The sequence below is a fragment of the Rhipicephalus microplus genome, chromosome 10, assembly GCF_043290135.1.
Source record: "Rhipicephalus microplus isolate Deutch F79 chromosome 10, USDA_Rmic, whole genome shotgun sequence".
NCBI lineage: Eukaryota > Metazoa > Arthropoda > Arachnida > Ixodida > Ixodidae > Rhipicephalus > Rhipicephalus microplus.
This window is the reverse complement of record NC_134709.1, coordinates 69120290-69136837: the sequence shown is the minus strand read 5'-3', so window position 1 is coordinate 69136837 and position 16548 is coordinate 69120290. Positions and strand designations below refer to the sequence as shown.

Below are 16548 nucleotides of genomic sequence, written 5' to 3'. Positions count from 1 at the left end.
AAAAAAAACTGAAACACAAGTATTTTTCTTTAGGGCAGCAGCAATATTGTTTGCTGCTCCAAATGATTGCCAGTAACTTTTTTAGACGTCAGCGATCATACTAGTACTCACAATTATGTGGCGCATACACGCATGAGTAATCGAACAAAATGTGCTGTGCCCCATGACTAGCGCTAACAAATCCTTCCAAATTATAATACACTTTTCCGTGGGACACCAGTGTACTGCAGCAAAGGTGGCTTAACTCTTTTGCTACTATGGGAAAAGGGGCCATTTTTACTAGGTGTGAAAAACATTTTCTTGTGCCAGTAGCTAAAAGAATCCGTGCAATAACATGAATGTCGCATATATATTTAATACACACATTAAGAAAAAAAATGTTTATATTGAAAAGTTTATAAAGTGATTATACAATTAATGCTTTAAAAAGGAGGATAAGATAAAGATAATGACATTAAGAATAATTCAAGATATGATTTATAGCTTCTTCTATTGCCAAAAGATTGTACAAGTTTGAAAAATTATTGCCGAAAAGTTTTTTTTCTACAATAAAGAAAGTTAGTGAGGGTGCCCCAGTATATAGGTTATCCCGTGCTGCTTGCCATCATGGACAGGGTACGTCTGCTCAAAAAAAAAAAAAGGCTTCTGGGCATGGTCTTCGAAGGAATGAGGTCTGAAAATAACTCTGAGGTATTCCAGTATAGATGAAAGCGAGGCAATTCAACAAGTTCCATGCAAACCAGGATTTCAATGCACTTCATCACTTGATCGGGACTGAAGTTCTTTCTTGAATTATCTCTTTCCGCATACGTCTGTCTACCTCTCTAAAATATGCATCCACACACATTTGTTGGTGTAGACGCAGATCATGCTGGTCGCCTTGAAAGACAGGTGGAAGAAATTTATGGGCGGGCCGCACGAAGCGCTGAGCGTTACTCTGGAGCGCGCCTCCAACTTTGAGCCCCCCCCACCTGATTTCGTGTCAAAAGAAACTGCACACGCGTGATAGATGCCAGCAAGGAATCATGTCCGTACTAAGTTCAGACCCTCATAACGCGTGAAATTGCTGTGAGTACACGCTCCGCTGCCTGTAACTACTAGTGAGACAACAAAATGTGTGCCACACATACAGCCGACACTTGCTCGCTCGACTTGTGGCTAGACTTGACGCATTCTCGTCATCGGTGCTGAAATTCAACGAGTAAGCATATTCTCCCGGCTCACTGCTGCCGATTTCATCCTCAAAATCTGCCGTTGATATGCTCGATTCGCGAGAAACGCGTCGTCTTTTAAGAATGTCCACACGGCAAAACGAAGCTGTGGTTGGCGCACTTGCGCAACACCCTGTAACTTTAAGCTGTGAGGGAAAGCTTCCCGAAAGCAAAAAGAACACCACAATATAGCGGATCTCATTGTGCCTTTTCTACTTTCTTATCTAGATGGCGCTAAGCACCCGCAATCTCTGCGAGTGTGCAAAAATTTAAATTTGAAATGCATCATTCCAATTGAAGGATTTGAATGGGCGTGGTAGCGAAAGAGTTAAGCAGTGTTCCATGCGGGTTAGAACAAAGCCAAGCAATTTTCGAACTGCTATCCCCCTTCCCCCAACCTCGCCCCAAATCTTTTTGTTTTCTTTCATGGCGGGGTTAACTTCCGACGCCCAATATATATCGCCAAGACGATGCAACTTCATGCCAGAAAAATGTTATACGTGTCGTTGCTATGGCAACCAACTTGGCGGCTGGCAACGATGGCATTCACAGGACGCCGACATTGTTCGCGCGCGAAATATGTGGGATGCGTTCCTAACCTCCATAACCGCGTTTGCTGACTAGGAAATTCATAATTTCTGCAAGTTGGTGGCTACAGCAATGCATTTTCTTTTTTTGTTTAAAGTTTTGTAGTCCTGCCAATACATTCACTATGGTCAGTGTGCATGGCGTTATTATTTCATCTTATACTTTATCAGGACGATTGCATCTCACAAGTGTCCTCACATAATGAGTAGCATATAACTTGAACTGTGGTTTGGGGTTAGTGTCTGAGCGCTTGGTTTGATTGAGCACAATGTGCAGGTGACTAATGTGGCCTCCATTTCTCGCTGAAATCAGTACACTCGAGATAATTTTGATGCTGGGCGAGCGTTTTAGCGCAGTGTGGCACAATTTTAGCAAATTTCACGGTTTTGGCACAGCTTGGCACAACAACGGGTAATCGTATCAAACTGGCGCAATCGGCACAGCTGTTGCCACTCTGGCACGCTTAAGAGGTCTTCTTTCAGCAGTCTAGCTGCCCACATGCTTCATGAAATAAGTGTGCACAAGTCTTGTAATACTTTTTAATTTTTGCGCTTATTTGAGCATAACGTGGTCGCGAATGTATACGCAGCACGGGTAGGCAGACGACTCGCGTGATTGCCTTTATGATTTCTGCTCAAATATTTACTACTTTCGCTACAAAAACTTATCAAAATAATGAATGATGTTTAGCGATCCCTTGAGATTCGTTGTATCGAGATTTCACAGTAAAATGATGCAATGAAAGGGTGACAATAATGTTACCTTACCCTATTTTGCACTGCACATTCAATGATGCATAATTTCAAGCCTCAATGATGCATAATTTCAAGCCTCAATCTTTGCCTTAAATTCAGCCTTGTTTTAACACATTGAAGGTTAACAACTTCAAGACGGTCAATCTTGGTCCAAGACTTCAAGATGGTCCATTATCATTTGTACCGGTATGTTTAAAGAGTGTGCCTCCTCAGATATTTTTTTTTTGTTGCTTGGCATTAGCTGCCACATTGCAGAGATCCATGGAATTTTTTCCTTGCCCCGATTTCCCTACGTTTCTTTTTATGCTTTACTATAGCGGCATGCAGGAGCGTGGCAGCTAGCTTCAGTTTCCTTTTTTGTCCAGTCCCTACTAGTTGTTGCAGCCACTAAGCCGACGTCTGTCTGGTTTATAATCCCCGAGAAGGTGACCGCTTTCTTATTCTTCTCGTTTATTGCTCTCCAATATGATTACACCTGTTTCTGTGCAGACATCGACAGACTGAAACGATGTCGCTGTGAATGCATTTCCCATTTCCGGCACTCCTCTTCTGTCTTAGTGGCGATAAGGGGAGGGATTATCATCGGTTTCTGACTTGTTCTCAGTTTCAAGACGCGTGCAAAACCACAAAGTTCTGTACAGTGCGTTAACCCGCGCAGTTCACTTGCACTGTGGAAGACCTCTCATTGTCATGTCGGCAATATGCAAATCAAGTTATGGCTGGTAGGTGCTGGTTCCACAATTTTGCAACTTTTAAGAGCCAGTCTGCACGCAACAGGTGGGATGGCTCTTCCTCGAATTTGTAGCCTCGCCTCTAGAAGACGCTAGAACTGTCGGTGCGTAGAGCAAACCACCCTGTGAAAGCGTTCTGAAAATACCACTTTTCTTTGGTTCAAAGTAAAATTTAAGTGAATGGTAATTACTATAGGACAATTTTGAAGTGAATTGAAATAGTAGTAGGATTTGAACAGCATTAAGGTGCAGGTTATATGCGGTAAAATACATTATATTTTAAACTTTGCCATACTTGGCCAATATAGGCCCGTATAACATGTACCTTTAACCTTTAAAAAACATTTGAGGGCCGGTAATATGCACACTTTCACTACGAACTGTGTGGCTTTGCTGCATTGGTTGGTTTTCCCTAAATAAGCGGATTCACAGCCCAGCAGCCCCCCTCTCACCAAACCACATTCTCAGGTGTGTCACAAGCGGCAAAATAATATTCAAGGTGCCCGAATATTCTCACAGGCATGACCGCACTGCTTTTTACAGCCACTGTACCTGGGCACTGATGGTCCGCTGAAAGGTCTTGGTGTTGGAGTCCTCGTTAGAGGTGTTGCTGCTCCACTGGGTGTTGAACTCAGACATGGTCTGCTTCAGCCAGTTCACAGACCACTGCCACGTGGGCGGGGCCTGCAGCAGGTAGTCCTTGGCGTGTTGACACCTGCACATGTAAGCGGGCAGAACTGATTCATTGCTGGAGTTTAGCATCACAAAACCACCATACGATTATGGGAGACGCTGTAGTAGAGGTTTTCCGAAACTTGAAGCGCACTTAAGCCTGAGTACGCATTTGCGTTTCCACTGAAAATGCAGCCGCAGCAGCTGGGTTTCTATCCCGCGACCCACAAGTAAGGAGTCGAGCACCATAACCACCAGACCACCGTGCCGGATTAATTGTGAGGCTAATGACATTCAATAAAGTAACACTATTGAAACGAGACAATGTAACGACAAAGGGTGATAACAGTGTAACGACTAGGGGAGATAACAGAATAGAAAAAATTAAAGGAATATCAAGGTTGGCAAAGCAATATAAGAAAATATGCCAGTTAATAGCAAAGATTCGCTTAGTATGTTTTGCAAGTAACTTGAATGGCCCGAATAGATGGGAAAAATCACCCTGGATTCGACTTGCCGAGACTTTCTCAAACTTAGGTCAATCATTGAGTCGGGGCGAGCTAGGTGAGCAATGTATATGTGAATGAGAATCAGAGTGAGTGCTGTTGAAAAAAATTTTAGTGAGTCTGAGTGGGGCCGGGAAATTTTCATCAGTATTACTCTGAGTGAGCCCTAAGCATCCAAACTCGCAGGGTTTCTTACTTATTCCTCAAATACAGCTTGAAAATGGAAGCTATTTTCTTCGTTGACTTCTGAGTCAGCGTACTAGTCTCTACCTGATCTTCTAGAGAGCTTACTGCACGAAACTAGGTTTTGACTGCCTTCATCACTGCACCACCCTTAACCAAGTCACGATGCCATCCAATGACATGATCAGCAAGTTATCTACCCTCTCGATGTTGCTTCACTATTTTGTTGAGCTGTTTTGTCACAATGAGGTCATAAAACGACGTCCTCGTGTCACGATACTTTTTGGGTCCCTGACACTGAAGCATCAAAACTCTCTCTCTCTCACAAGAAAACCTCGACTAAGAAGAGACCAGTACTGTAGCATGGCAGACAGAGAAGTTGCAGTCTGAAGGGATTAGTGTCCGAAAAAAAAGCTGGATGCAGGGGCTTCAAGGCAAGTTGCAGGAAATCAACAGCGCAGTAAACAGACATGCCCGCACCTGCCGACCATACTTTCTTTTCTATAAGACTGGTGGAATTTCAAATATGGCAGTCTTCAGAGAAAAATCACAACATGAGGATATTGTAATTAAAACAAGAGGTCCCAAATAGGTTTCCAGCTACGAGGCCCCCTGTGTAGATACATTTTAATCACTTACAGTTCTTATTTCACTAGTGATGAGTGATCATGGTTCCTCACCTATGGGCCATGGTGACGAGGAACTTCACACCCTGGTACGACCGGCGGCTGTCATTGTTCTGGTTGGACTTGATGATTTCTGCGCACAATATAGTGACCGCGTTAGTAAGCATAAGTGATAGGCGTATAAACCCAGTATGAACAAAGGCAACAACTGAAGCAAAATGCCCCTAATTCAGCGTAAATTCGGAAGTTTCTGACTGGACACATAACTTCATAATGGACAAATGTTTGTCCACTCACCAGTTTTCTGTAGGAACGATTAGCTTGTTTGTACAGGTAGAAAGACGGCAAGGGTGACAAGGATCGAGCGCTAATTTCGGCAAATGCTTGGTGTCAAGCTTTCGTAAAATTGGTAATTAAATGTTTTAGAACTGTTTGTCATCTCCACTACGTTTTGCAGCACAATGACCACATGCCTGATCGTTTAGCAGAGAACCCTCTCCCGTTATAATATGAGACCCACTTGACACAGGTTAAATTGTCCGAGATTTCTAAACCCCAACATGACACATCTGCTGAACAAAACACTTTACAATTAATTCCAGGATGCTAACGTGACGAAAATGAAACATAGTTCACCCCACACAAAGGCGGAATGACAGTGCTGCCGCACAACGCACCACATTAGGTGCATTTGAGAACCCCCAGGTAATAAGATATAGAAAATGGTTACATGAAGTACAGCAAAGATCAAAAATTTCTTTTTTGGCAAAAATACCTCTGCAGGAGCAAACATTGTTATACAAGAGGCAATACTAACATATAAACTATTTACCAACAAAATAGCCCGTTGATGGTTAAACTTTTTTTGGTGGGGGGAAGGGAGAAGAAAAAAAGCAAGAAAAAAACTTTCAAGATGATAGAATTACTTTCTTTCTGACCCTTAAATGTAATAAAATGTGTAAAGTTGTGAAGAAATTGTACAAAAAATTAGAAACGGTACACCACACTGGCGTCCAACGCGGTATCAAAAGCTGTAGCTTTTGACTGCTCTTAGCGAGTCAGTTCGCCTGCGCGATTCGGGCTCGTCGCAACATGCGTGCTTCGTGGCATGCCGCGTTGCTCAAAGAGGCCACCGCCTCGATCGACGCCCTTCGACATCCGTCCGTGTCGTCACCCCCCTTTTGTGGTGAATACACAACCAACGTGGTAGCTGACGCGCTATCTCGTGCCCCCTGTTGTCTGCCGAAAACCTGGATTTCGGTGCGACGGCCGCTCGCGGTGCCTCAGCACATGCAAGCGTCGGGGGCGAAACAGCGGCGAAAAGGGGGAGTCCCCATGAGGACGACCTTGGCTGCTATCCAGGTAAGCGGCGCACTGCGTAGCGCCGAGCGGGGGAACTTTCCGAAGGCCACCTTGCCGAGAGCGAACCAGTGAAGCCGTGCACGCGGCAGTTGCTGCGGTCCTGAGTGGACGCGATACCAGACTCCCCCATTTGGGAGAATGGGAATCGCTTTCGGCAGCGAAGAGCTACTGAAGGCTCAGCAGGGTGATCCGTTTCAAGTCTCGGAGGGACGGAGCGCCGTATACGCTGCTTGCTCTGCGGCGGGCGCCGATAAACCGTCTTGAAGAGGCGCGAAGCGCCGTTACGCTGCCTGTTCTGTGGCGGGCGCGATTAGGGGGCTGAAACAGCGTGTGTCGCTGAGTTCCCGGCGAATTCATTTTGCTGGAGCATGACGGGCTCCTGCTGAAGTATATAGCCACTGACGACGAGTCCATCGACCCATTTAAGGTGGTTATGCCCAAAAGTCTGAGAGCCGCACTGTTGCGATCCTCTCACGACGAACCCATGGCCGGTCACCTAAGTGGGTCGAAAGTTTTTGCAAAACCGAGCAACGTTGTGACCTGGCCGGCACGAAGCGTGACTTTTATCGCTATTTCGTGCCTGCCACGTCTGACAAACGGTTGAACCAAGGGTTGGGAAGCCGCCCGGTCTTATGAACCGATTGTCAGTGAGCGTCCATGGCGCGTACTAGCTGAAAGATCCTCTTTGGGAAAACTCAGCCGCGCCCACATCGCAGACCTGAAGCCCTTTGTCACGGTCTGACGAGCTCGCGCCAGCGCCCTGCGGCACTTTGCGCATGCAACGGGCACACCCGGAGCGGCAAACCGCATTCGGACCCCACACCGGTATAATCTGAGGAAGCGGTCACCTTTGTGATTTCGCGCCGGACGGCGGACTTCTCCGCAACCGAAGGACCTCAGTTTACTGTCTAGCCTCAGTATAGGTTAGCTTCTTAACGGCCTTTTCTCGTAAAGAAGTCGACCCCGCCCAGTTTGCTGCCAGTGTTTCTTTTTTTAAGTGTTCATGTGTATTTTATGTTTTTATTGTTTTTGGTCAGAGATTGAGTCATTTTGCTCTGTTTTTACTTTTTTTCCGTGTTTATTTCGTCTACCGTGAAGGGAGCCGTGACCTTGTGTCGGTGCTTATGCGTGGAGAGAGAGTGACGAAGGACGCTTCGTGCCTACGCTCGCGCAGACGTCGGCGGTGTGTGTGCGTGCGTGCTTCTGTGCGTGTGTGCGTGTGCAAGTGCGTGACGCTTCAGTGCGTGTCATGAAGAGTGCGTCATGGCTTCCCCCCATCGACGCGGACACTAGAGGTGCTCGGGGCACTGACCTACAGACGCTGTGCTCTGCTCTCAGCCGTCGACGAAGAAGCCCTGCTGCCTTTCCCACCATGGTTCCTGCGCGAGGCCAGCTGAAAGCAGCTATATGCTGTCGGCCAATGCCAGGGCGCCTTGCAGCCAATTCTGGTTCGGCCTCCCTGATCACTGGAGAGACCCGGCTTCCCGCTACGTCTCAGCTCCGTCATCGAGCCAGAAATGCGGGGCCTCTGAACCACAACCGAGGCGGCGTTCGTTGGACTCGCGGCCAATCAAGAGCAGCAACGAGCCATCAGAGAGCCCCCCTACCATGCATCTGACCTCGCACTCGGGCATCGCAACCAGCGGGCGTTGTCGCGCCCCTCCGCGCGGTGGACGCTATCCCGCTTCTGCACCACGAACACTACTGCTACTTTCCTGTGCTCCCTTTGGCAGTTATTTTTATAGTGCCATGTGTTTATTTTGTTATTGATGTTTTTGTTTCTCCTTTGTCATCATTTTTTTTAGCAGCAGTAACAGGGCTGGACTGAGGTTAGCTGTCGCTCATAGCAGTGTCATTTTAACTGCATGGGTGATGTCCGGCTGCCTTTTGCAGACCGGTAAAGGGCAAATTTAGGAGAGGGGGATGTGGGAATTGAGGCTAGCCTGCTGCCTTTGCGCAGGCTTTGCCGCCTTTTCTGCCGTTCTCATGTCCCGACATGTCTCCCCTCCTTTGCTGTCTGCCGCGCTGGGAGAGCGGAGTGACGTTTAACCCTCTCACCCGGTAGCGGATGTTGACTGTGGCGGCGCGCACAGAGTCTCCCGAGAGGTTTTCGCGCGCTGCGTCGGGAGCGGGCAGACAGATACTCTCCGGGACTGCAAACGGTGAGCTACGCAATCTTTTCCGTCCGTCGACTCCCGTCGCTCGGGGCTCGTCGGACTTCGCTGACGGCGCCTCGCGCCCAAGGCGAACGCTCGCCTTTTGTTGCCCCACTGCGTACGAATGGCCGAAGGGTGGTACGGTGTCCTAGTGCGTGGCCTAGCTGCGCCGACCCTTCTCCCTTCGAAGCCAACGGGAGCGCCTTTGCCCTCGCTTGAGCAACCGGGCCTTGGTCCCGGTGTCTCCGTGGATCACCTTCACCGCGGAGACGTGCTCGTGCACCCTGTGGAGTACTTTTATGCCCGTGGCGTGGATAAGCCTATTTGCTCTCCTGCCGCGCCTTTGCAATGGGCTGTACTGAGTTTGGTGTTGCCACAATAAAGTGTTGCGACTTTGAGCAGTATCGTGTTCTTGCCACGGCAACGGTTAACGCGTGCCTTGCGGCTCGCTAAGACCGGACCCACGCTGGTGGCCGTACTCCTTCGGGATACGTGTACACCACAAAATCAACTTCCACTGCCCCTGCAAGAGAGTGCCGATAAACATAAAAACCAATGTTTGCTAGTCTCCACTGCAATCACACAGAGAAACTGAAACCACAAGAGGGCGTTGCCAATTGATCTTTTCCCCGGTAGAGCTCATGCCACTAGATCACTAAAACACCCAGACAAAAAGAACGAAAGGCATTAGGCAACAAATCAGGTCATCACCTAGCAGCCCATCAAACTCAGCCTTCTCCTCCCGTGAGCCGTCGATGACCAGCTTGATCCGGCTGAACTGAAGAGGGTCCTCCACTTTCTGCAAGTTGGCAACATTCAATGCAATCTTTCAGCGTTTACTAATAAAGTAACGAGTGCTTACTGGATCGGAGAAGAGCAAAATACGTTTTCACTTTTTTTTAACATCCATTTTCTTTACGAATGAAAGAGAAATGGATCATGGGTTTACGAAACCTAACGGAATTAATGGACAACGAAGATGGGAAAGTTACCGTATTTACTCGTATAATTTATGCCTTTGCATAATTTGCACACCCCTACTGTTTTTTCAGTTTAAAAAAGAAGAAAAAGTAAATATTCACTTGCATATTTTGCGCTCCTCAACCCACCAGAGCCAGCTCGCTGGTTCGTGCAGGAAAAGAGTTTATAATTTTAGATTCGTTAAATGGGGGCATGCTCTGCCGATGAGGCAAGTGCGGTCAAATCGGCTGCGAGTGCGAAGTCCCTTGTCCCGAATACTTTCCCCGAACAAGGGTCCCTAGAATACTATACATGAACACTCAAACCTGTTGACGGGTCGTTGGAAATGCTTGAGTGTTTGTCCCTCTATATCTCTACAACCGTGAGAATGCATGCTCGCATCACGACACGGGAAACTTTCAGCACAGGAGGCGTGTGAGGGCCTTTTGAGCTTGTCGTGCCAAATGTTCCCCTCGTTCTCTGCGTACGCACTGCAATGCATGCTTGGCTGATTTCTGAAGTTCAGGTTTCACCATCCATCCATCGCGTTTTTACTATTCTCTTGCAATGGGCTACAATAACTATATATACAGCCAAATTCAAGCTCACTGTTGTGAAGTTTGACGAAGAAAACGAAAATCATGGCATCGCCAAGCACTTCTGCGTGAAGTTCTTCAACGTGTGACGGTAGACCTGATCAGTACGGAAGAAAGGAGAAGAGTGTGCGCTTGCTTATAGAACTTTCCTGCCTGAAGAAGGTCTTTTCTATTTTGTGCGAATGCACAGGTTTTTCGGTATCTCTGTGTCGCGGGGCCCAATTTTCCCTAGTATTGTCGAGAAGAGCTTTATGGGACATTCGAACGTGCTGAACAGAACCAAGGGCTATGCACTTTGAGAGGGCGGTGGCAGCGGCTGCGACGATGATTCTCAATCGGACCTTTCAATAAAGCGATTACGATTAGACCGTGCGTGACCGGGTCTGACTAGTTAAAGTATGTGCTGATTCTGTTAAATACACAAGTACACTTCGTTTGTATCCAAATTTATTTTGGATACAAACCCCCCCCCCCCCCCCCCCCCCTCGATGGTCTTGTGGCTAAGGTACTCGGCTGTTAACCCGCAGGTCGCGGGATCGAATTCCGGCTGCAGCGGCTGCCTTTCCGATGGAGGTGGAAAAGTTGTAGGCCCGTGTGCTCAGATTTGGGTGCACGTTAAAGAACCCCAGGTGGTCGAAATTTCTGGAGCCCTCCACTACGGCGTCTCTCATATTCATATGGTGGTTTTGGGACGTTAAACCCCACATATTAATCAATCAACGAATTTATTTTATTTTCTTTAACGTATACACTGCGTACTTAAGACTATTGCACATTGTTTCGTATGCGTTTGCGATATTCCCGCGCAATTTGCGCACCCCCTTCTCGGAGCCCCAAAATCGCGAAAAAAAATATGCAAAATATGCGATTAAATACGGTATACAAAACATTATTGGTAATGTTTTATTGTAGTAGACATTATGACATAAATAAAAAAAGAAACAACAACAAACAAACAAGAGAACTAGAATGAACGTAGGCTTCACTGAATGTTGGTAAGGACCAAACCTGCAACCTTCAAACAACTTGTTCGATGCTATACCATTTAAGCCACAGCAAGGATTGTTCCCCTGTTCACATTATTGGATATTTGTGTGCGTGTAATTGTAAGCACGCTAGTCACCACCATTTTTAGCCATGGCAAACGAGTGTAGAACACTTTTTTTTTTAATGCGAATATGTAAGTCAATTTCTGTATCCCTGAGTCAAGATGCACAACTATTTTTGTACTCTCCTCGAGACAATCTTATGTGGGGACGCATTGTTCTATGTGGCCCTGTCTGGTCAAATGCTGCAGCAGGGCTCCTTCAGAATATGCTGCTTGAACATTCCAGTTAGAGCTGCATCAGATTTTGTAACCATCGCATTTTCTCGCGTGCAACTAGCAGTGATAATGCAACAAATTTGCAGCTAAAGCTGGTGAGCGAGTTATACACGAATTCCAGAGTTCAAGGTGGCTTCATGGCTATGTATAACAACAATGCAAGCGAGGTGCCTTCATTCAAATGTGCAAAAGTTCAGAAGTGTTCCTCCAGTTCTAACATATTTGTAATTTGGAGTGGACAGCATTGATCATATAAGAGGTGGGTCATTTGAAACAAAATATGGTACAAACTAGGAGCATGCAGGGACTGGCTAGAAAAAAAAGAAATTAAGAAGACAAGCTGCTTACCATCAATTCTAAGAGAAGCTGTGAAAGGTTCTTAAGCTCGTTTGATGGAACCGTGGAGTACTGAGTCTGAAACAAGACACGAAGCAATGCAAAGATTGAGACACTCGCCACAATTGTATACACCATTTATTAAAGAGGATATTTTTTACTTGGCTACTGAAAGACAAAAATTTTTGTCTGTCTGTCTGTCTGTCTGACTGTTTGTCTGCTTGTACTCCGAAATGATACCCGAAAACAGCTAAAATTCAACCATGTCTGCAGTGCCCAGCAATAATGCTCTGGTTGCTGTGTGCATACCTGCGGGATTTTCGAATCAAAAACAAATATTGCACATATCTGAGGCACAAGATCAACACTTCAATATTTTGTGATGTGTTTGGTTATACTAAAGAAGGCATACATAAGTGATTCTAAAGACTGTAGCGTTTATCATGCTGGGCTGACAATGCACCGCTATGCACGAAAAGGCAAGTGTTCCCTACATACGCTTTGCTAAGACGGCGCGCTGGTGGCACCTACCCGCCGCCTTGCATTCTACACATTATGGCCTCCGAGACGGCCACGCACACCGCGCGCTTGCCAGAGGTCATCTTTTTGTTTTCCAAGGTAACTGCCAGTTGGGTCTCATGTCTCACACAGTAGAATGCCCCGATGTGCCAGTTTGCCTCTGCTGTGCACATCGAGGCACTGCCTTCAGAATCCCATTGACCGATTTTCTCTTGCAGAACATCAAATAAATGTTTTGTTTACTCTCAGCAGATGCAAGACTATTGTCTTTGCCCGACATTTGCAGTGAAACATGCAGATATGGGGCCAATTTTTTTTTATGGTTTACATTCAAAAGGTGATGCTAGGTAAGTAGTGCACTCCATCAGTGTTTGCAGCCAAGATATGATCTGGAAGACTACCAGCCATGTTTGCATGTACAAATACAGTGTAGACTACTTATAACATAACCGCTTATAGTGCAGAACCACTTACAATGTGGTCTTTTTCTACTCCCGTTTACTCTCCCATAGAGCCTCATGTACACACATACTGCTTATTGTGCTGTCCCCCAAGATGAAAGACCGGTTATAATGCAGTTGCCGGAAATTGTTTGTGACAAATGCGGTAGCGAGTGCGCTTCTGAAAGGAGGCGCGCTGGGTGCGCTGCTGAGGTGCGAACGACGAGGTCGTTACGGAGGAGGACGGTTGCCTCGGTGACCGATAAGCCTTTGCACCGGCGCCAAGGCAGCCACAGCGTACTTCTTCGCTAGCATGGCACATGCGATCCCATCCTAATCAACTGCATGCGCTTAACAGTTTCCTGTGGGGAAAGACGTCGTTATTGAGCTTGCAATAAATATCGCGTTTGCTTCCTTGTCCATAAATTGAAAACCTTTTACGGTTTTATGACGCGAGGTTTCACTTTTGCTGCCACTGCGCTGTCCTACGTAAGCTTGGCGAGTTGTCGTCGTTGCTGATCTGCCGGCCACGAACGCAAACTTTGTATCATGCATGCTGTTCTTGGTTCGCTGCTAGTGCGATCTTTCTGGCACCGAATCTTCATGTTTTGGACGAACTTTTGCGACAACATACCAAACAGCATGCTAGACTCGGCGTTGGTTGCGTTTCGATCGGTAGCAGTCACATGAATATAAGTTACGGTTTGATACCATATCAACGAAACTCTTTGCAGTGGGCGCACTTTATTGGAAGGGATACATATTGTTGATGAAAATGAGGGCGGCTTCTGTAGTGTGTGTGCTCATGAAATCGAATGGTTGGCGCCTTTTGACGTGTCAAATTCTGGATGTGATTTGACATAGTTTCTATGTAATGCGCAAAATCGAGGTGGTCTAGTAGTCGGCAAATTACCCGATGGTGCTTTCATTTGTTAGACTTGCCCCACCCTTTCGCGTTCATTTCATTGACAATGCGTGTCTTTGGACATTAAATTCCTTTAACATTAAGAAATTTAAATGTTAGCCAGCACGCATTGTCACGTTTCGATTTTTGGACACCCGAAGCTGCATGTTCAACACGTTTTGTGCAAGTGCGGCCATTGAAAAAGGTTGTTATGGTTATAGTAGTGCGGTACCGCTTATAGTGCGAATATTCGCAACTCCCACAACTTACATTATAAGCAGTCTATACTGTATACATATACCTCCCTGAAGCTTTGTATTGAACTTCTCCTTCCAAAAGTGTTACAGCTACTTTGTCTGCGTAGTTAGAATTTGGGCATTCTGTTCAATAGGAACTAGTAGTATGCTGTACATTTTGAATGTTCAGTGGCATGGTAACAGAATTTCATAAGATACATGATCGTGAAGTAAACACTAGAACAAAGATTACGAAAGCCCTAATTGAGATAACATGCCTGCTACAGTGCCTGGTTTGCTAAGGAGCGTTTCGTGAACCCTGCAAAGGAGACTACAGAACCAGTTCCTGTGACAATGTGCAACATACCAGACAAATCCAGATAAGAAGCAGCATATAAATTTTTCCAATTTTTATCATCTGATGATACAGCGTCAAAGGGGCCTTATAATTGTTTGAAGTAATTAAAAAATGGCTTCATTTTAAAAAGAGTTGGAACTTGAAAAATGAGTTTTTTCCTTTCAAAATATATTTATTTTGTTTTTAATAGCTTTCAGAAGTTTTGTTCCTCTACTTTAATGGCAAAAAATCAAGGTTGTAATTAAACTTGAAAAGCTTAAAACAAAAATCACTTTTCAAGAGCATGTGACGACTCACTATCTTACTGTCTAGAGTCCCCTGGAAAACTGTCACCAGGCTGCTTGTAATTTTATTTCCAAAGAGGAGTTCACCAAAGCCATATGCTCAAAATAAGCATGCTTGGCAAGCTCTTATGATGGAAGAAATGGTTTAAAAATGCATATCTTTACCACATACATGAGCCTTCAATCATACATATAAACTGCGTTTTTCTAAAAATGCAATTTTGGGCAAATGTTTTAGGTATGACATCATATTTTTGGTACCTTTGAAGGCTAGATCAAGATAAAATTTTTTCCACATATTCATATCACTTTTATATTCATTGTGACCTTAAGGTAAGCAATTAGTATGGACTTCTCACATGACAATTTTTGTTGGTTATTAAAATGTCTTAGACACACTTTCTTGTCAATTATTTATTTCCATTTTACAGTTGATGTGTAGCAATATGAGCCATTAATGAATCGTAACCATAAAGATTTAGTGGCAGAAAAAGTGCATCCAAGGACATCTATATTTTACACACTGTCAGGACACAAAATCAAAACTGATACAATATATGAAATCAGCATAACAACCTATCTACCGTATTTACTCGCGTAATCCTCGCACTCCCATAATTCTCGCACCCCCCACATCGCCCAAGAAAAAATACGATTTTTTTTCCTCGAGTAATTATTGCACCCTCGAAAACTGCCGTAATAATGTCGTATGCTCGTTCCAGCCATTGATGATGATAGCGCACGCCATCTAGCGCCATCTCTTAAGCATCAAGCGTACCATTGCACGGAGATTCAATCCAATTCAAGCCAAGCCGAAGTTGCCAGTGGGCGTTGCAGCGTGTTTTGTATGTTGTGTCGGTAATCTTGGCATGTTATGGGGCGATACTGAAGCCAAACAGCTGCTTCAAGTTGCAAGTGATAGATCATGCGCTAAACAACGGCAACAGGGCCGCTGGTAGGCCCTTCAGAGCCTACGAGTTTTGTGTTCGCTACTGGTGACGGCAGCTGATGAAAGCCACCAAGACACGTTGGGCCTGCCGTGTGCCTAAAACTGGGATTGATTGTAAACTTTATTTCTTCAGAAGGAAACTGCGGACGATTCTGTTAAATAGCCATCAGCCCAATACTGATGTCTTACGCTTACCTTTTGAGGGCTCCTGTTGAGTGACAAACACTACCGCTACGCCCGCAACGCCCACAAGCTTCGCATATCGTATTCTAATTCTCAACTATTTGCTTCCTCTTTTTGTGTCTCAAGTAAATCTTGCCTTGTGTTGAACCTCTGCTTTTATTGTTGAGGTAAGTTCTTATTAGTACTTTTTAAAGCTTGCTGTAACTTGCTGGTGTGATAATCCCGATTTGCAGCCATTTCGTTTTCTTTTTCGCTCTCTGCTTTTTCGTGGAAAGTTTTCCCTGCGTAATTCTAGCACCCCCCAACTTTGCATCGGTTTTCTGGCAAAAAAAGTGTGAGGATTATGCGAGTAAATACGGTAAACAGCAAAATTTTCATTTCCCAATTACAAATGAGACATTTTTTCAAGTAGTATGTCCACTAAAGCAGTTTATTGCCTCATGAATCAACTACTGCAGAAATGTTTTTTAAATCTGTCAAGTAGGAGCGAAGTTACAGAAATAACACTTTCTGAAAACACTGCCGTACTCCCCTTCAGCGCACATGACTGGGAGATTTGTTACAGAATCATAACTGCCAAATAACGACCCGTCCCACATTAAAGTATCCTTGCTTGGAACACTTGAGGTATCATGGAATGGAAAAAAAAAAAGAAAGACGGAATGCACA

General features: G+C 45.3%; 1 protein-coding gene across 1 annotated transcript in view; it reads right to left on the bottom strand.

Annotated features, from left to right (window-relative positions):
• Positions 1-16548, bottom strand: part of LOC119181038 (ubiquitin carboxyl-terminal hydrolase 24-like) — a 148957-nt gene that overhangs the window by 9982 nt on the left and 122427 nt on the right. The window contains exons 52-55 of the mRNA XM_037432210.2: positions 12019-12084; positions 9502-9589; positions 5327-5405; positions 3838-4000 (exon numbers count right to left, since the gene is read on the bottom strand). Of these exons, the coding sequence (XP_037288107.2) occupies positions 3838-4000; positions 5327-5405; positions 9502-9589; positions 12019-12084 (396 nt within the window). The remainder of the gene's footprint in view (positions 1-3837; positions 4001-5326; positions 5406-9501; positions 9590-12018; positions 12085-16548) is intronic.